A 22,200-nucleotide genomic window follows, 5' to 3' on the forward strand; every position below is an offset into this window, starting at 1 on the left:
TGGAAGCAAGTGACAACTTGACTAGTGACGCCACTGAAGGTGCGGCAGACACCTCTACTGTCTGGAACATACCATTGTGTGCCTACTCTGCCGCCACCACCTTACACTCTTGCTAATGCCATTTCAACTGCCATGTTTTGTCATACAGGGTTTATGTCTCTTTCAATGACAACCACTTCATATCGGACACGTTATTCATATAAGCCCTCCTCTGCTAAATGGTTGACATATGACCAACTCTGCTGTTATTGAAGCATTTACTTCATACACCACAACAGCCTGACTTCAATAGACTGCGCAGGTCGGTGCTGGTGGCTTTCAGAGACAGCCTGACAGTTCCAACTCCATTCACTGCAGTTACAGGCCTCAACGGTGTGCGTCACGCCTGACTGAACTCAGCAATGCACGGCAAAGATTTGCATGTCAACTCATTTAACTGTCCATGACACAGGACCAATAAGCTTGCTGACTGTCTGACCTTCTGTTACACTCTCAGCTGCCGTCCATGACACAGGACCAAGGACTGCCTGACCTTCTATTACACTCTCAGCTGCCATCCATGACACAGGACCAAGGACTGCCTGACCTTCTATTACACTGTCAGCTGCCATCCATGACATCCAGGACCAATAAGCTTGCTGACTGTCTGACCTTCTATTGCACTCTCAGCTACCGTCCATGACACAGGACCAAGGACTGCCTGACCTTCTATTACACTGTCAGCTGCCATCCATGACACAGGACCAAGGACTGCCTGACCTTCTATTACACTCTCAGCTGCCATCCATGACACAGGACCAAGGACTGCCTGACCTTCTATTACACTCTCAGCTGCCATCCATGACACAGGACCAAGGACTGCCTGACCTTCTATTACACTCTCAGCTGCCATCCATGACACAGGACCAAGGACTGCCTGACCTTCTATTACACTCTCAGCTGCCATCCATGACACAGGACCAAGGACTGCCTGACCTTCTGTTACACTCTCAGCTGCCATCCATGACACAGGACCAATAAGCTTGCTGACTGTCTGACCTTCTGTTACACTCTCAGCTGCCATCCATGACACAGGACCAAGGACTGCCTGACCTTCTATTACACTCTCAGCTGCCATCCATGACACAGGACCAATGACTGCCTGACCTTCTGTTACACTCTCAGCTGCCATCCATGACACAGGACCAATAAGCTTGCTGACTGTCTGACCTTCTGTTACACTCTCATCTGCCGTCCATGACACAGGACCAAGGACTGCCTGACCTTCTATTACACTCTCAGCTGCCATCCATGACACAGGACCAAGGACTGCCTGACCTTCTGTTACACTCTCAGCTGCCGTCCATGACACAGGACCAATAACCTTGCTGACTGTCTGACCTTCTGTTACACTCTCAGCTGCCATCCATGACACAGGACCAAGGACTGCCTGACCTTCTGTTACACTCTCAGCTGCCGTCCATGACACAGGACCAATAAGCTTGCTGACTGTCTGACCTTCTGTTACACTCTCATCTGCCGTCCATGACACAGGACCAAGGACTGCCTGACCTTCTATTACACTCTCAGCTACCGTCCATGACACAGGACCAATAACCTTGCTGACTGTCTGACCTTCTGTTACACTCTCAGCTGCCATCCATGACACAGGGCCAATAACCTTGCTGACTGTCTGACCTTCTGTTACACTCTCAGCTGCCGTCCATGACACAGGACCAATAACCTTGCTGACTGTCTGACCTTCTGTTACACTCTCAGCTGCCGTCCATGACACAGGACCAATAAGCTTGCTGACTGTCTGACCTTCTATTGCACTCTCAGCTACCGTCCATGACACAGGACCAAGGACTGCCTGACCTTCTATTACACTCTCAGCTACCATCCATGACACAGGACCAATAAGCTTGCTGACTGACCTATTGCACTCTCAGCTGCCGTCCATGACACAGGACCAAGGACTGTCTGACCTTCTATTACACTCTCAGCTACCATCCATGACACAGGACCAATAACCTTGCTGACTGACCTATTGCACTCTCAGCTGCCGTCCATGACACAGGACCAAGGACTGCCTGACCTTCTATTACACTCTCAGCTACCATCCATGACACAGGACCAATAAGCTTGCTGACTGTCTGACCTTCTGTTACACTCTCAGCTGCCGTCCATGACACAGGACCAAGGACTGTCTGACCTTCTATTACACTCTCAGCTACCGTCCATGACACAGGACCAAGGACTGTCTGACCTTCTATTACACTCTCAGCTACCATCCATGACACAGGACCAATAACCTTGCTGACTGTCTGACCTTCTATTGCACACTCAGCTGCCGTCCATGACACAGGACCAATAACCTTGCTGACTGTCTGACCTTCTATTGCACTCTCAGCTGCTGTCCATGACACAGGCCCAAAGAGTGTCTGACCTTCTATTGCATGTACAACTGCCGTCCATCTTACAATCATGATACACAAATAGATACAATCATGTCCTACCTGTTCCTGTAGACTGGCCCAGGACGTGTTGAGTTCCGCCAACTGGGAGGCTGGTCCTGCGCCTTGGGATACCTACATGACAAGACACAGTGTCAGTCTAGCTGATGTCCAATAACTTGCAACACACGACACACTTGTAACACAACACACAATGTTAGTAAAGCCAGCCACACACAGCATGCAAGAGTGTGATGGTAGATCAAGCCTTTAAGGATACTAAACATATATATAAATAACAAAGCGCATCTCAAGCTTCAAGATTCATGATTGGAGGTGGAAACCAACAGTGTTCTAAATTAAAGGTATGTTATCATTGACTTGATATGTTTGCAGAAGGTTACATCTGTATATGTTAAAGGTATCAAATCCATAATATCAGGTTCAAACACAGGAAGGTGATCTGTATTCTACCATGACAATAATGAGCCTGATATATTTGGTGCTGAGTCATGTGGCATGGGTTTTCAGTAAGGAATATAACGGTTTGATGCCTCTGATTGACCAATCAGAATCAACTAGTATCAAGTCAAGGTAGAGTATATTGTTGACAGGATAGGTCAGTAAGTAACTAGTCTGTCTGTCAACAGTTTGTGTAATTCATGTGACTTGAGCAACATCTGAACATCAGATGCTAATTATAGAATAGATGGGTCATAATCTGTGTCAGTCCTAAAGTTTGCTGAAATGAGGGTATCCTTGTCTTCCAAATACCTGTCACCTGACCTTGGTTCCCCGAATGTATCTCCCCACCCTCACATGATGCAGCACCCACCCATCCACGCCATTTACTGTGGAATAAAGCTAATATATGTGCTGTAAGCTGCAATTGTTTTCCAAAAGATACCTCACAGTCTCGAAGAAACCATTACTTGAATAGACGCCAGACCAATTACTTGAATAGACTCCAAACCTAGAACTTGAATAGACGCCAGGCCCATTACTTGAATAGACTCCAGACCATTACTTGAATAGACGCCAGACCCATAACTTGAATAGATGCCAAAACCATTACTTGAATAGACGCCAGGCCCATTACTTGAACAGACTCCAGACCATTACTTGAACAGACTCCAGACCCATTACTTGAATAGACTCCAGACCCATTACTTGAATAGACGCCAGAACCATTACTTGAATAGACACAAGATCCATTACTTGAATAGACTCCAGACCCATTACTTGAATAGACTCCAGACCAATTACTTGAATAGACACCAGACCCATAACTTGAATAGATACAAGACCCATTACTTGAATAGACACCAGACCCATTACTTGAATAGATGCAAGACCCATTACTTGAACAGACTCCAGACCCATTACTTGAACAGACTCCAGACCCATAACTTGAACAGACTCCAAATCCCGTTACTTGAATAGACTCCAGACCCATTACTTGAATAGACTCCAGACCCATTACTTGAATAGACACAAGACCCATTACTTGAATAGATACCAGACCCATTACTTGAACAGACACCAGGCCCATAACTTGAATAGACTCAAAACCCGTTACTTGAATAGACTCCTGACCCATTACTTGAATAGACTTCAGACACATTACTTGAATAGACACAAGACCCATTACTTGAATAGATACCAGACCCATTACTTGAATAGACACAAGACCTATTACTTGAATAGACACAAGACCCATTACTTGAATAGATACCAGACCCATTACTTGAACAGACTCCAGACCCATTACTTGAATAGACTCCAGACCCTTTACTTGAATAGACTCCACACCCATTACTTGAATAGACACAAGACCCATTACTTGAACAGACTCCAGACCCATAACTTGAATAGACGCCAGACCCATAACTTGAATAGATGCCAAAACCATTACTTGAATAGACTCCAGACCCATTACTTGAATAGACTCCAGACCCATTACTTGAATAGACACCAGACCCATTACTTGAATAGACTCCAGACCCATTACTTGAATCGACTCCAGACCAAAAACTTGAATAGACACAAGACCCATTACTTGAATAGACGCCAGACTCATTACTTGAATCGACTCCAGACCCATAACTTGAATAGACACCAGACCCATTACTGGAATAGATGCCAGACCCATTACTTGAATAGACTCCAGACCCATTACTTGAATAGACTCCAGACCTGTTACTTGAACAGACACCAGACCCATTACTTGAATAGACGCCAGAACCATTACTTGAATAGACACAAGACACATTACTTGAATAGATACCAGACCCATTACTTGAACAGACACAAGACCCATTACTTGAATAGACACGAGACCCATTACTTGAATAGACACCAGACACATTACTTGAATAGACTCCAGACCCATTACTTGAATAGATAACAGACCCATTACTTGAATAGACACAAGACCTATTACTTGAATAGACACAAGACCCATTACTTGAATAGATACCAGACCCATTACTTGGAGAGACTCCAGACCCATTACTTGAATAGACTCCAGACCCATTACTTGAACAGACTCCAGACCCATTTCTTGAATAGACACAAGACCCATTACTTGAACGGACTCCAGACCCATAACTTGAATAGACGCCAGACCCATAACTTGAATAGATGCCACACCCATTACTTGAATAGACTCCAGACCCATTACTTGAATAGACTCTAGACCCATTACTTGAATAGACACAAGACCCATTACTTGAATAGATTCCAGACCCATTACTTGAATCGACTCCAGACCCATAACTTGAATAGACACCAGACACATTACTTGAACAGACACAAGACACATTACTTGAATAGATACCAGACCCATTACTTGAACAGACACCAGAACCATAACTTGAATAGACTCCAGACCCATTACTTGAATAGACTCTAGACCCATTACTTGAATAGACACCAGACCCATTACTTGAATAGACACGAGACCCATTACTTGAATAGACTCCAGACACAATACTTGAATAGACTCCAGACCCATTACTTGAATAGATACCAGACCCATTACTTGAATCGACTCCAGGCCCATAACTTGAATAGACACCAGACCCGTTACTTGAATAGACTCCAGACCCATAACTTGAATAGACTCCAGACCTGTTACTTGAACAAACACCAGACCCATTACTTGAATAGACTCCAGACCCATTACTTGAATAGACACAAGACCCATTACTTGAATAGGCTCCAGACCCGTTACTTGAATAGACTCACAATGCTTTTCTCTGTACACTTTTGCCCTGTGAATCAAACAAGCTGTTGACAGACAGGGTACCAACTGAACATCCCTCTGAAAGCAAGCCTGTCCTGACTGATACATTCTGTGACCAATCACTGAATGCTACAATCATGGACACTACCAAGCCATCACAAGCAGTTATGTGAGTATTGTAAACAGTAGACCCACCCGCCGTGGGGCACTTTTGGTGGTGGTGTTAGTAGAATGTGCAGAGGAGGAGGAGGGTTTAGGAGAGAGCGAGCGCATTCGTGGAGGAGTGTAAGCTCTGCGGCTTCGGGCGTGCAAGTCTGTGAGTGGAGAAGCAAATTCCAGAGAAGCAGAGTAAGGTGAGAGTGTTCTCCCCTTGGCCACACGAAGAGAAGATGGTGCTTGGACAGAATCGTGCGGTCGTGCGACGCTTCGAGCTACCTTGTCAGTGTCGTTCTGACTTTTGATTGGTTGGAAGGGTGATGGTCTCCCTCCATCATGTCCGCCTCTCTCAGAACGGAGGCTGGTGAGACTCTGGGACCGAAAGCTGTCAAAGCTGTCTACCTCTTCCCGAGGACGTCCCACACTGCGGATTGTGGTTGATGTGCGGTCCGATCTGTCGGACAGTGATGACCAGGAGAGACTGGAGGGCATTGTGTTGAGAGAGTCGGACATGTGAGCACCACTGTCTTCAATACTGTCTGTGTAGCCAAAGTGACTTCCCGAGAAATATGGTGAACTACGATCGCGGAAGTGGGCACTAGAGAATCCACTACTACCAGCACTAGTGTTCATTAGGAAGCGTCTGCGGACTAGAGTAGGGCTGCGCTGGAGGCTGCGCTCCGACAACCCTCGGTTCTTCTCATTGATCTGGCTGAGGCGGGCTTGGTAGGTCTTAATCTGGGCAGCTAGAGTCTGAAAGCAAGCAGGGGTGACAGGCATGCAGGTTAGACACATGCAAGACATACAAGCTTCAACATGGGGAGAGCTCCTGCCCCATCAGGCATCAGAGAACTCGTCATCCTGGTTGTGAGTCACCTTACCTCTACCGCGGCCATCATCCCTGGCATGTTGAAACATGGTAACAATCATATTCTCTCATACAGCCTATCAACATTACTCTAACATCAACATATTAAACAAACAATTAATCATTCATTAGACAATAGTTCTGTTGTCGAGCAACCCGAACACATCAACATGCAGGAGCAGCAGTCGTGCAACGATGCAATGATGTCCTTACATTTGTCAGTGTCCCTACATTCATCAGTGTCCCTTCATTCATCAGTGTCCCTACATTCATCATTGTCCCTACATTCATCAGTGTCCCTTCATTCATCAGTGTCCCTACACCTACATTCATCAGTGTCCCTAAATTCATCAGTGTCCCTACATTCATCATTGTCCCTACATTCATCAGTGTCCCTACATTCATCAGTGTCCCTACATTCATCAGTGTCCCTTCATTCATCAGTGTCCCTACATTCATCAGTGTCCCTACATTCATCAGTGTCCCTACATTCATCAGTGTCCCTTCATTCATCAGTGTCCCTACATTCATCATTGTCCCTACATTCATCAGTGTCCCTACATTCATCAGTGTCCCTACACCTACATTCATCAGTGTCCCTACATTCATCAGTGTCCCTACATTCATCAGTGTCCCTACATTCATCAGTGTCCCTACATTCATCGGTGTCCCTACACCTACATTCATCAGTGTCCCTACATTCATCAGTGTCCCTACATTCATCGGTGTCCCTACACCTACATTCATCAGTGTCCCTACATTCATCAGTGTCCCTACATTCATCAGTGTCCCTACATTCATCAGTGTCCCTACATTCATCAGTGTCCCTACATTCATCAGTGTCCCTACACCAACATTCATCAGTGTCCCTACACCTACATTCACCAGTGTCCCTACACCTACATTCATCGGTGTCCCTTCATTCATCAGTGTCCCTACATTCATCAGTGTCCCTACATTCATCAGTGTCCCTACATTCATCAGTGTCCCTACACCAACATTCATCGGTGTCCCTACACCTACATTCATCAGTGTCCCTACATTCATCAGTGTCCCTACACCTACATTCATCGGTGTCCCTACACCTACATTCATCAGTGTCCCTACACCTACATTCATCGGTGTCCCTACATTCATCAGTGTCCCTACATTCATCAGTGTCCCTACATTCATCAGTGTCCCTACATTCATCAGTGTCCCTACATTCATCGGTGTCTCTACATTCATCGGTGTCCATACATTCATCAGTGTCCCTACACCTACATTCATCGGTGTCCCTACATTCATCAGTGTCCCTACACCTACATTCATCAGTGTCCCTACACCTACATTCATCAGTGTCCCTACATTCATCAGTGTCCCTACATTCATCAGTGTCCCTACATTCATCAGTGTCCCTACATTCATCGGTGTCCCTACATTCATCAGTGTCCCTACACCTACATTCATCAGTGTCCCTACACCTACATTCATCAGTGTCCCTACACCTACATTCATCGGTGTCCCTACACCTACATTCATCGGTGTCCCTACATTCATCGGTGTCCCTACATTCATCGGTGTCCCTACATTCATCAGTGTCCCTACATTCATCAGTGTCCCTACATTCATCGGTGTCCCTACATTCATCAGTGTCCCTACACCTACATTCATCAGTGTCCCTACATTCATCGGTGTCCCTACATTCATCAGTGTCCCTACACCTACATTCATCAGTGTCCCTACATTCATCAGTGTCCCTACACCTACATTCATCGGTGTCCCTACATTCATCAGTGTCCCTACATTCATCAGTGTCCCTACATTCATCAGTGTCCCTACATTCATCAGTGTCCCTACATTCATCGGTGTCCCTACATTCATCGGTGTCCCTACATTCATCGGTGTCCCTACACCTACATTCATCGGTGTCCCTACATTCATCGGTGTCCCTACATTCATCAGTGTCCCTACACCTACATTCATCAGTGTCCCTACATTCATCGGTGTCCCTACATTCATCAGTGTCCCTACACCTACATTCATCAGTGTCCCTACACCTACATTCATCGGTGTCCCTACATTCATCAGTGTCCCTACATTCATCAGTGTCCCTACATTCATCAGTGTCCCTACATTCATCGGTGTCCCTACATTCATCGGTGTCCCTACACCTACATTCATCGGTGTCCCTACATTCATCGGTGTCCCTACATTCATCAGTGTCCCTACATTCATCAGTGTCCCTACATTCATCGGTGTCCCTACATTCATCGGTGTCCCTACATTCATCAGTGTCCCTACATTCATCAGTGTCCCTACACCAACATTCATCGGTGTCCCTACACCTACATTCATCAGTGTCCCTACATTCATCGGTGTCCCTACATTCATCAGTGTCCCTACATTCATCAGTGTCCCTACATTCATCAGTGTCCCTACACCAACATTCATCAGTGTCCCTACACCTACATTCATCGGTGTCCCTACATTCATCAGTGTCCCTACATTCATCAGTGTCCCTACATTCATCAGTGTCCCTACATTCATCAGTGTCCCTACATTCATCGGTGTCCCTACATTCATCGGTGTCCCTACATTCATCAGTGTCCCTACACCTACATTCATCGGTGTCCCTACATTCATCAGTGTCCCTACATTCATCGGTGTCCCTACATTCATCAGTGTCCCTACATTCATCAGTGTCCCTACATTCATCGGTGTCCCTACATACATCAGTGTCCCTACATTCATCAGTGTCCCTACATTCATCGGTGTCCCTACATTCATCGGTGTCCCTACATTCATCGGTGTCCCTACATTCATCGGTGTCCCTACATTCATCAGTGTCCTTACATTCATCAGTGTCCCTACATACATCAGTGTCCCTACATTCATCAGTGTCCCTACATTCATCGGTGTCCCTACATTCATCGGTGTCCCTACATTCATCAGTGTCCTTACATTCATCAGTGTCCCTACATTCAGGAATAACACAGCAACCATTGCACCATTGTGTGTTCTTCCACAGAGTGATGTTGGCACTACAACTACTGAAGAAGAGGAAGACAAAACTCAGTAATGTGCTTGTGGTTTAAGTTAGCTTTAGGTGTGTCCTGTGCCAGTGCCACACCAGACTACAGGGGCCACTGATGCAGGCTGATACTGGCAGGACATACCTACACAGGTGCATGACATGCAACAAAAAAAAACACAACATGCAGGAGAAAAGGTGCCATTGTGTGAATTGTCAGAGAGGTTCAGTAAAACAGGGCTCACCTACACTAACATCTTTGCAATGAAGTAAAAGAATTGCAATATCTCAGATAAACTGTGTCTACCCCAAAACAAAGCATGACATTTTAATGCGAGGCTTGAACCCATAAGAGATGTAATAATAAAAAAATACCTTCTAGAGATCAATGCAAATTTGGTTTTGACCTCAGTATACCTGACCTCTGTAGACCAATGAGACTACCAAGGTCATGACTACAATGGTGGCACCTACACATCTTGCTTCTTAAATCTCTCCAACCTGCACAGTGCAGTAGGCAGCCTAGCTAACTTCGACTACACTGACGACGCACTGCTAGTTCTGCATCTATACACATTTCATCCTAACTGCAGCACACACACATGACAACACTACTCTACAAGCAGCCTGGTGTATCTTCCTCCATGTACAATTCAGTTGACATCATCTGTGACAAAATCCCTATGATCAGTCTATAACACCCCTAAAACAAGTCTATAACACCCCTAAAACAAGTCTATAACACCCCTAAAACAAGTCTATAACACCCCTAAAACAAGTCTATAACACCCCTACAACAAGTCTATAACACCCCTACAACCAGTCTATAACACCCCTACAACAAGTCTATAACACCCCTAAAACAAGTCTATAACACACCCCTAAAACAAGTCTATAACACCCCTACAACAAGTCTATAACACCCCTACAACCAGTCTATAACACCCCTACAACAAGTCTATAACACCCCTACAACCAGTCTATAACACCCCTACAACAAGTCTATACACCCCTACAACCAGTCTATAACACCCCCACAACAAGTCTATACACCCCTACAACCAGTCTATAACACCCCCACAACAAGTCTATAACACCCCTACAACCAGTCTATAACACCCCTACAACAAGTCTATAACACCCCTACAACCAGACTATAACACCCCTACAACCAGACTATAACACCCCTACAACCAGTCTATAACACCCCTACAACCAGTCTATAACAACCCTACAACCAGTCTATAACACCCCTACAACAAGTCTATAACACCCCTACAACCAGACTATAACACCCCTACAACCAGTCTATAACATCCCTACAACCAGTCTATAACACCCCTACAACAAGTCTATAACATCCCTACAACCAGTCTATAACATCCCTACAACCAGTCTATAACATCCCTACAACCAGTCTATAACAACCCTAACAACCAGTCTATAACACCCCTACAACCAGTCTATAACACCCCTACAACTAGTCTATACACCCCTACAACCAGTCTATAACACCCCTACAACCAGTCTATAACATCCCTACAACCAGTCTATAACACCCCTACAACCAGTCTATAACATCCCTACAACCAGTCTATAACATCCCTAACAACCAGTCTATAACACCCCTACAACCAGTCTATAACATCCCTAACAACCAGTCTATAACACCCCTACAACCAGTCTATAACACCCCTACAACCAGTCTATAACATCCCTAACAACCAGTCTATAACATCCCTACAACCAGTCTATAATATCCCTAACAACCAGTCTATAACATCCCTACAACCAGTCTATAACATCCCTACAACCAGTCTATAACATCCCTAACAACCAGTCTATAACATCCCTACAACCAGTCTATAACACCCCTACAACCAGTCTATAACATCCCTAACAACCAGTCTATAACATCCCTACGACCAGTCTATAACATCCCTACAACCAGTCTATAACATCCCTAACAACCAGTCTATAACATCCCTACAACAAGTCTATAACACCCCTACAACAAGTCTATAACACCCCTACAACCAGTCTATAACATCCCTAACAACCAGTCTATAACATCCCTACAACCAGTCTATAACATCCCTACAACCAGTCTATAACACCCCTACAACCAGTCTATAACATCCCTAACAACCAGTCTATAACATCCCTACGACCAGTCTATAACATCCCTACAACCAGTCTATAACATCCCTACAACCCATGTACAACATTTCTACAACATTCCTACAACATCCCCCTACTTCCCTCAAGGTCTACTGAGCCAGTAGGCATCCACCTGTCCAGATCACGCCTGTCCTGAAATTCCAACTACATGAGATGTGAGACACCTGGACGTGGCGTGCGGCAAACATGGTTTGCAAGGCTGGCAACAGATACACAGTCAGTCATGGTAGACATCAAATTCACATCTACCCAACTGCAGCAGCAACACCATCTACTACATCGGAGTTGGTAGAGTGAGGGTAGCAGAGACAGGCAGTAGTCAGCCCAAGTGAGCTTCCCACAGGAACCATGGGTAATTTGTTAGTACAACCAGGTGAGCTTCACAGAAGAGTCATGGGTAATTTGTTAGTAAAACCAGGTGAGCTTCTCAGAGGAATCATGGGTAATTTGTTAGTACAACCAGGTGAGCTTCTCAAGGAATCATGGGTAATTTGTTAGTACAACCAGGTGAGCTTCTCAGAGGAATCATGGGTAATTTGTTAGTACAACCAGGTGAGCTTCACAAAAGGAATTGTTGCAAGGAACCAACTGATCAGTAGAAACAGAGAATTAAATACAGCGAATACCAGACAAGGATCCAGATGTGTCTCGGACAGGCAGGTAGGACACTCAGTTGACACACCTGCAGGTGTACAGGAGGAGGCTTGACAGGCCTAACTACAGGCAGGATACATCGTACAAAGCAGCACTACAGTGGCAGGATGCAACACAAGATACACAGTACCAGCACAAGCCAAGCTTCATATGACAAGCAGGCACAGCAACAGTAAATATATAGGTATACAGGTATATACAGTCAGACATGGCAAACATTAGGCAGACATAGCACTGTTTCACTGTATCATACAGAAGTGATGGTAGATTTTATGAATGCTTCAATGTTGTTTATTATCACTATATAATTTAGATGAAACAGACATTACATTATATTGATTGAAGAAAATCCTTCAAAGGTAAAAACTGGTGCATGAAAAACAAAGTCATTAATCAAACATCATTTGATGGTATTAGAAAAGGGATATTTCAATGTGCTATAAAAATATTATTGATAAATGAAATGAAAAACATGTGAAACTGATTCAGTGTGTTGTGCATGGTCTCATAAAAGGAAGTGATATTTGCCAACCAAACCATGAAATTGTACAATTTTGTTAGAGTAACTCAATATAGGGGAGACACAGAGTAGGGCAAGTGTTAGTTACTAAACTCTGGGTTAGATGAGGATAGAGTCAGGGGGTGAGGTGTGTGTTAGTGTCGGGACGTGGGTGTGAATCTGGTGTCACGTGACTGCCCATGTGTCTGCAGTCAGTCTACGTACGTCATGTTCAGCTATCTGTTGTTTCAGCGTATCCACGCTGGAGGCAAGGACTGGTGATGCCAGCAGTTTTTCTTGTGCTTCGCCGATAGCGTCATTGAGCTGTTTTATCTCGGAATCATGCCGATCCTGTTCCTGCACAACATTGCGAAGCTGGTCGCACTGTTCTGCAGCTGCGTCCTCCAGCTGTCCAATGTCGCCAAGCAGCCGTGAGCTGACAGACGGTGCGGACACCTCCGCCATGGATCTCAGATCATTGTATCGCTGGAGGAGCATCTGAGCCCGGGACTTCTGGGCTCCCAGCTCTTGAAGCAGTTGCTGAAACAAAAGTCAGTGACAATAATCTGGGTTACAGAACAGACATCCCCATCTCAGGGTTTACATACAAACCTTTACAGGGAATCCTGCTAGCTGAGACTCCCCTATCTCAATACCTTGTTTAAGATATTTGCCTTAATGAGCCTGCCCATTGGCGGAGTGGTCGAACATTGGCACCTTCCCTACAGATAAGTACATATTATCGTGCTTTGCAACGGGTATACATCCCACAAGGCCAACAATGGGGCAACAAGACAAAAAAAGTGAGAAAAAGTGTGCAGATTTTTGCTTTAATGCGGGGTATTAGGGATTTATTCTGTCTCTCAGAAATGCATGTGCAGCCTGTAGTGCTCAGCCTGTAAGAGAGTTATTCTCTTAGAAATTCTAGAAATTTATTACCCTCCAAGATGGGCTATACAGTATTTTATCATCATGTGGACCAATCAGATCTCATCATTCTGACATGGAGGTATAGTAAGAGACTGTATACCGTCAGTAACAGCCATTTGGGATTTTCCATCAACATCCTCACATATTACACATGAAAATTCGGGTACAGGAATTTGATATTTGACCCTGTTTTGTGTTTTAATATCATTAATTGTGAGATGCAAGGACATTACTTTGTAAAATAACCACATTCCTGACTTTATTAATAAAAATTATAGAGAAAAAAACCTCAAGTGGAGGTTACTGATTTACAATGAGCAGCGTCATAGAACATAATATTGTTCACAAACAAGAAACGTGATGCCAATGACGTCACATTGCAATAGATGAGATAGCAGCCCATCGTTAGGGAAAAGCAGACTGCTATGAAGTTACAGTGGCCCTCAGATTTCTGATAACATGCAGGCGTTTCTATAATAATTCTATCCATTTTAGTTATAACACTTGTTTAATTGTACACATTTAGTGTTTGTGTTTACATTAAAGTGGTCCTGTCATTTATATCGGTGTGTAAGTGTGATAACGATACCAAATAGTGTAAACTTTTCGGCATTATACATTTGCTATTTGTTGTATGTGGTGTCATATTAGGTTAGCAGAAATATATAGGACTTGGATCACGCCCCTGCCAATATTTGTTCTGCTGACCTAATATGACACGGTACACGGCAACTAAAGACATCATAACTAATAATACACAGTCCTGCTAGGTTCACCTGCAGTCTCGACTGAAGGAATTACATGTAAAGGTCTAAGCAGAAATTATTCATATTTTCTGAGAGTGATTTTGTTTTGAAGACACGGAAGCCCACCATCTCCTGATACAATCCAAGTCTTTCCATTCAGCTGAAACAGTGCTGTCATTGTACAAGCATCGCAGTCTTCAGTCATGGTAGGTTGTTGTTCTTCATGAGGGAGGCCAAGTGTTTGTTCAAAGACCTGTTGTATTGACATTGTTGGGGAAAGCATCAGCACATACTTCTGATCGCTGATCTCCCATGATGGAACATCCACTCAACATTACACTGTCCCAGGAAGGTGAAGTGCCGAGTCAGCACACCACGGCCACACTACATGCAGTGGTGTCATTTAGTCGCCAAGGCATGTTTAATGACATTTAGCTGGCAGTGTTTACTCTAGACATCCTGGCACTTCAGACCAGCAACGGAGGAATGTCAAACCGCACCTCCCACTGCATCAGGCCTCTCCTTCCACTACCACCAATCATGTGGTGTTATCAGCCAGGATTATCTCAGAAAGAAACACACCAAGCTCACTGATCTCACTTCACAAACGTGAAGAATTATTGTTCTACACTGCAGTAGCCATGGACCAGCAATGTCTCCGGCACAGTCTGTGAACATATATGTACAGAGGGCAGTGTTGTATTGAACACTTGACCCATGTTGTCGCCTGTCCGGGAAACACTCCAGCCACAACCCCCTGCACTCAAACAGCTCTCCACACATTCCACATACTCACTACAGCCAGAACACTACTCACTACAGCCAGAACAATACTCACTACAGCCAGAACAATACTCACTACAGCCAGAACAACAATCACTACAACCAGAACAATACTCACTACAGCCAGAACACTACTCACTACAGAACAATACTCACTACAGCCAGAACAGCAATCACTACAACCAGAACAATACTCACTACAGCCAGAACACTACTCACTACAGAACAATACTCACTACAGCCAGAACAGCAATCACTACAACCAGAACAATACTCACTACAGCCAGAACACTACTCACTACAGCCAGAACAATACTCACTACAGCCAGAACAATACTCACTACAGCCAGAACAGCAATCACTACAACCAGAACAATACTCACTACAGCCAGAACAATACTCACTACAGCCAGAACAATACTCACTACAGCCAGAACAGCAATCACTACAACCAGAACAATACTCACTACAGCCAGAACAATACTCACTACAGCCAGAACAATACTCACTACAGCCAGAACAGCAATCACTACAACCAGAACAATACTCACTACAGCCAGAACAATACTCACTACAGCCAGAACAATACTCACTACAGCCAGAACAATACTCACTACAGCCAGAACAGCAATCACTACAACCAGAACAATACTCACTACAGCCAGAACAATACTGACTACAGCCAGAACAGCAATCACTAGAACCAGAACAATGATCACTACAGCCAGAACAATACTGACTACAACCAGAACAATACTGACTACCAGAACAATACTCACTACAACCAGAACAATGATCACTACAGCCAGAACAATACTCACTACAACCAGAACAATGATCACTACAACCAGAACAATACTCACTACAACCAGAACAATACTCACTACAGCCAGAACAGCAATCACTACAACCAGAACAATACTCACTACAGCCAGAACAATACTCACTACAGCCAGAACAATACTCACTACAACCAGAACAATACTCACTACAGTCAGAACAATACTCACTACAGCCAGAACAATACTCACTACAGCCAAAACAGCAATCACTACAACCAGAACAATACTCACTACAACCAGAACAATACTCACTACAGCCAGAACAATACTCACTACAGCCAGAACAATACTCACTACAGCCAGAACAATACTCACTACAGCCAGAACAATACTTACTACAGCCAGAACAATACTGACTACAACCAGAACTATACTGACTACAACCAGAACAATACTGACTACAACCAGAACAATACTCACTACAGCCAGAACAGCAATCACTACAGCCAGAACAATACTCACTACAGCCAGAACAATACTCACTACAGCCAGAACAGCAATCACTACAGCCAGAACAATACTCACTACAGCCAGAACAGCAATCACTACAGCCAGAACAATACTCACTACAACCAGAACAATACTCACTACAGCCAGAACAATACTCACTACAGCCAGAACAATACTCACTACAACCAGAACAATACTCACTACAACCAGAACAATACTCACTACAGCCAGAACAATACTCACTACAGCCAAAACAGCAATCACTACAACCAGAACAATACTCACTACAGCCAGAACAATACTCACTACAGCCAGAACAATACTCACTACAACCAGAACAATACTCACTACAGTCAGAACAATATTCACTACAGCCAGAACAGCAATCACTACAACCAGAACAATACTCACTACAACCAGAACAATACTCACTACAGCCAGAACAATACTCACTACAGCCAGAACAATACTTACTACAGCCAGAACAATACTGACTACAACCAGAACTATACTGACTACAACCAGAACAATACTGACTACAACCAGAACAATACTCACTACAGCCAGAACAATACTCACTACAGCCAGAACAATACTCACTACAGCCAGAACAGCAATCACTACAGCCAGAACAATATTCACTACAACCAGAACAGCAATCACTACAACCAGAACAATACTCAATACAGCCAGAAAACTACTCAGTACAGCCAGAACAATACTCACTACAGTCTGAACAGCAATCACTACAGCCAGAACAATACTCACTACAACCAGAACAATACTGACTATAACCAGAACAATACTCACTACAGCCAGAACAATACTCACTACAACCAGAACAATACTCACTACAACCAGAACAATACTCACTACAGCCAGAACAATACTCACTACAGCCAGAACAATACTCACTACAACCAGAACAATACTGACTACAACCAGAACAATACTCACTACAACCAGAACAATACTCACTACAGCCAGAACAATACTGACTACAACCAGAACAATACTCACTACAGCCAGAACAATACTCACTACAGCCAGAACAATACTCACTACAGCCAGAACAATACTCACTACAGCCAGAACAATACTCACTACAACCAGAACAATACTGACTACAACCAGAACAATACTCACTACAACCAGAACAATACTCACTACAGCCAGAACAATACTCACTACAGCCAGAACAATACTCACTACAGCCAGAACAATACTCACTACAACCAGAACAATACTGACTACAACCAGAACAATACTGACTACAACCAGAACAATACTGACTACAACCAGAACAATACTCACTACAACCAGAACAATACTCACTATAACCAGAACAATACTCACTACAGCCAGAACAATACCGACTACAACCAGAACAATACTGACTACAACCAGAACAATACTCACTACAACCAGAACAATACTGACTACAACTAGCCCAACAATCACTACAACTAGCCAAAATTACAAAACAGAATTCAAGTGAAGTTACATTAAAAACTACTGCTTGTAAATTAAGAGTTTGTCTGTAAAAGCAATTCTTTCTACATTTGATGAATAAACATAATGAGCAATTGATGACTTACATCTAACTTGGATGCCAATATTTGGACCTCAATACTTCCAAAACAGGGTCCATCTGATTCGGACCCCAATACTGACAAGACAGGGTCCATCAGACTTGTACCTCAACACTTCCAACACAATGCCAACAAGACAGAGTCCATCTAACTTGGACCTCAATACTGACATGACATGGTTCAACTAACTTGGATTCAAATTCCAGAGACAGAGTCCTTCTAACTTGGACCCTAATACTGAAAAGACGAGGTGCTACTTACTTAGACATTTATCTTTCTTAACATAACTGCTGACATACCTCACTACCAGCAAGATGGGCCTTGACATCCAGCGGTGGATCCCGGTCCGCCAGTTGTGCTCGTGTCTGCTCCAGCCAGCGTGTGATGTCCGAGAGTTCTGTCTCATACTCTTTGATACGGGCATGTTTGTCCTCCAACGTGGACAGACGGTCCTGCACTGTGACGGACACCCTTGACATCCTCTGTGACATGGTATCCAGCTGGGCGGCGTCCGAGGAGGTGTCGCTGAACTGACTGAGCTGTTTCAAGGTCACATGAAGACTTCGCAGATGAGCCTGGCTCTGTGTGGACTCCCCCGACAGTCGCTATGGCAACAACAACAGCATGTCTGACAGCATACCGGCATCACATCACAACACATATACATGTACATCAACAGCGTAGGAGTCGGTGGATCTGTGTAGTTCAGGACACAGCAGAAACCTATATGTACATGGCAGTGAGTTCTTCCAGAGGGAGACCAAATATATAGCTCCATGTCATGTTCCTCCACGCCTCTCCCTACAGTTCACCTACATTCACGACCAACATCACTGGCACTACCGGTCCCCCTCCACGCCTCCCCCTACAGTTCACCTACATTCACGACCAACATCACTGGCACTACCGGTCCACCTCCACGCCTCCCCCTACAGTTCACCTACATTCACGACCAACATCACTGGCACTACTGGTCCCCCTATAAATCTGAACTTATTGTCCATGTCTATCATTTGGTTCCAGGGTGTAAAATTTCCAGAATATTAGTTCCCTTACTGGGTGGCGTCAAAACATGTTGGCGTGTTTGTCCTTCTGTAGTGAAAGTCGTAAAACTGTAAAACTGTCTAAAAGGGGGGTTTTCTTGATGGGGCAGTCCAAAAAGAAATAGTGTGTGGTCTTGGAGGGGGACGAAAAAAGAAGACACAAAATAACGGGAACTAATCCAGTATGTGTGAGAGTCCCCACTGGAATTTTCACTTCATGACAAAAGTTCTATCATAATCAAAAATTTATCTTTGATGAAATTTTGGTTCTGTCATTATTGAATAATTATTTGTTATATCCGGACATATTGCTGAAGGATTGATCCGAACCTTATAAAGCACCGTAGGTGCAATGCTGGATGCACTGGTGCATGTTGACACTGCTACATTGAGCCCTGAACTGTGTTGGGTGGTTACATGAATTTGTTCAGTCTGTACGTGAATTATACTCCTACTTGATGCACTGGTGCATATTGACACTGCTACATGGAGCCCTGAACTGTGTTGGGTGGTTACATGAATTTGTTCAGTCTGTACGTGAATTATACTCCTACTTGATGCACTGGTGCATATTGACACTGCTACATCGAGCCCTGAACTGTGTTGGGTGGTTACATGAATTTGTTCAGTCTGTACGTGAATTATACTCCTACTTGATGCACTGGTGCATGTTGACACTGCTACATCGAGCCCTGAACTGTGTTGGGTGGTTACATGAACTTGTTCAGTCTGTACGTGAATTATACTCCTACTTGATGCACTGGTGCATGTTGACACTGCTACATCGAGCCCTGAACTGTGTTGGGTGATTACATGAATTTGTTCAGTCTGTACGTGAATTATACTCCTACTTGATGCACTGGTGCATATTGACACTGCTACATCGAGCCCTGAACTGTGTTGGGTGGTTACATGAATTTGTTCAGTCTGTACGTGAATTATACTCCTACTTGATGCACTGGTGCATATTGACACTGCTACATGGAGCCCTGAACTGTGTTGGGTGGTTACATGAATTTGTTCAGTCTGTACGTGAATTATACTCCTACTTGATGCACTGGTGCATGTTGACACTGCTACATCGAGCCCTGAACTGTGTTGGGTGGTCATAATCAAAAATTTATCTTTGATGAAATTTTGGTTCTGTCATTATTGAATAATTATTTGTTATATCCGGACATATTGCTGAAGGATTGATCCGAACCTTATAAAGCACCGTAGGTGCAATGCTGGATGCACTGGTGCATGTTGACACTGCTACATTGAGCCCTGAACTGTGTTGGGTGGTTACATGAATTTGTTCAGTCTGTACGTGAATTATACTCCTAATTGATGCACTGGTGCATATTGACACTGCTACATCGAGCCCTGAACTGTGTTGGGTGGTTACATGAATTTGTTCAGTCTGTACGTGAATTATACTCCTACTTGATGCACTGGTGCATATTGACACTGCTACATCGAGCCCTGAACTGTGTTGGGTGGTTACATGAATTTGTTCAGTCTGTACGTGAATTATACTCCTACTTGATGCACTGGTGCATGTTGACACTGCTACATCGAGCCCTGAACTGTGTTGGGTGGTTACATGAATTTGTTCAGTCTGTACGTGAATTATACTCCTACTTGATGCACTGGTGCATGTTGACACTGCTACATCGAGCCCTGAACTGTGTTGGGTGATTACATGAATTTGTTCAGTCTGTACGTGAATTATACTCCTACTTGATGCACTGGTGCATATTGACACTGCTACATCGAGCCCTGAACTGTGTTGGGTGGTTACATGAATTTGTTCAGTCTGTACGTGAATTATACTCCTACTTGATGCACTGGTGCATATTGACACTGCTACATGGAGCCCTGAACTGTGTTGGGTGGTTACATGAATTTGTTCAGTCTGTACGTGAATTATACTCCTACTTGATGCACTGGTGCATATTGACACTGCTACATCGAGCCCTGAACTGTGTTGGGTGGTTACATGAATTTGTTCAGTCTGTACGTGAATTATACTCCTACTTGATGCACTGGTGCATATTGACACTGCTACATCGAGCCCTGAACTGTGTTGGGTGGTTACATGAACTTGTTCAGTCTGTACGTGAATTATACTCCTACTTGATGCACTGGTGCATATTGACACTGCTACATCAGGCCCTGAACTGTGTTGGGTGGTTACATGAATTTGTTCAGTCTGTACGTGAATTATACTCCTACTTGATGCACTGGTGCATATTGACACTGCTACATCGAGCCCTGAACTGTGTTGGGTGGTTACATGAATTTGTTCAGTCTGTACGTGAATTATACTCCTACTTGATGCACTGGTGCATGTTGACACTGCTACATCGAGCCCTGAACTGTGTTGGGTGGTTACATGAATTTGTTCAGTCTGTACGTGAATTAAACTCCTACTTGATGCACTGGTGCATATTGACACTGCTACATCGAGCCCTGAACTGTGTTGGGTGGTTACATGAATTTGTTCAGTCTGTACGTGAATTAAACTCCTACTTGATGCACTGGTGCATGTTGACACTGTTACATCGAGCCCTGAACTGTGTTGGGTGGTTACATGAATTTGTTCAGTCTGTACGTGAATTATACTCCTACTTGATGCACTGGTGCATGTTGACACTGCTACATCGAGCCCTGAACTGTGTTGGGTGGTTACATGAATTTGTTCAGTCTGTACGTGAATTATACTCCTACTTGATGCACTGGTGCATGTTGACACTGCTACATCGAGCCCTGAACT

At 44.1% G+C, this 22,200-nt stretch overlaps 2 protein-coding genes across 11 annotated transcripts in view; both read right to left on the reverse strand.

The window, feature by feature from the left end:
- Positions 1–22,200, reverse strand: part of LOC139442832 (muscle-specific protein 300 kDa-like) — a 265,153-nt gene that overhangs the window by 48,945 nt on the left and 194,008 nt on the right. For 9 of the 10 annotated variants that reach the window (XM_071223727.1, XM_071223730.1, XM_071223728.1 and 6 more), the window contains 4 exons: positions 18,696–19,001; positions 13,279–13,593; positions 6,118–6,591; positions 2,499–2,570 (listed from right to left, as the gene is read on the reverse strand). In XM_071223727.1, the coding sequence (XP_071079828.1) occupies positions 2,499–2,570; positions 6,118–6,591; positions 13,279–13,593; positions 18,696–19,001 (1,167 nt within the window). The remainder of the gene's footprint in view (positions 1–2,498; positions 2,571–6,117; positions 6,592–13,278; positions 13,594–18,695; positions 19,002–22,200) is intronic. The other variant, XM_071223735.1, reaches the window with a different exon arrangement.
- LOC139442191 (loricrin-like) lies at positions 3,531–5,838 on the reverse strand. The gene is made up of 4 exons (XM_071222980.1): positions 5,831–5,838; positions 5,544–5,669; positions 5,287–5,381; positions 3,531–3,628 (listed from the first exon to the last, which is right to left on the reverse strand). Exons 1-4 carry the CDS (start codon positions 5,836–5,838, stop codon positions 3,531–3,533), a joined length of 327 nt encoding a protein of 108 aa, XP_071079081.1.

This window comes from Haliotis cracherodii, unplaced genomic scaffold, assembly GCF_022045235.1.
Source record: "Haliotis cracherodii isolate W230 unplaced genomic scaffold, xgHalCrac1.p SCAF_5, whole genome shotgun sequence".
NCBI lineage: Eukaryota > Metazoa > Mollusca > Gastropoda > Lepetellida > Haliotidae > Haliotis > Haliotis cracherodii.

Bases quoted from the DNA above. Each gene is read 5' to 3' on its own strand.
- LOC139442191 (XM_071222980.1), bottom strand. The intron at 5,382-5,543 runs GTCTGGAGTCTA...TGTCTATTCAAG, and splicing joins GGAGTCTATTCAAGTTATGG to TAATGGGTCTGGTGTCTATT. The intron at 3,629-5,286 runs GTAATGGGTCTG...TGTCTATTCAAG, and splicing joins TGGTTCTGGTGTCTGTTCAA to TAATGGTTCTGGCGTCTATT.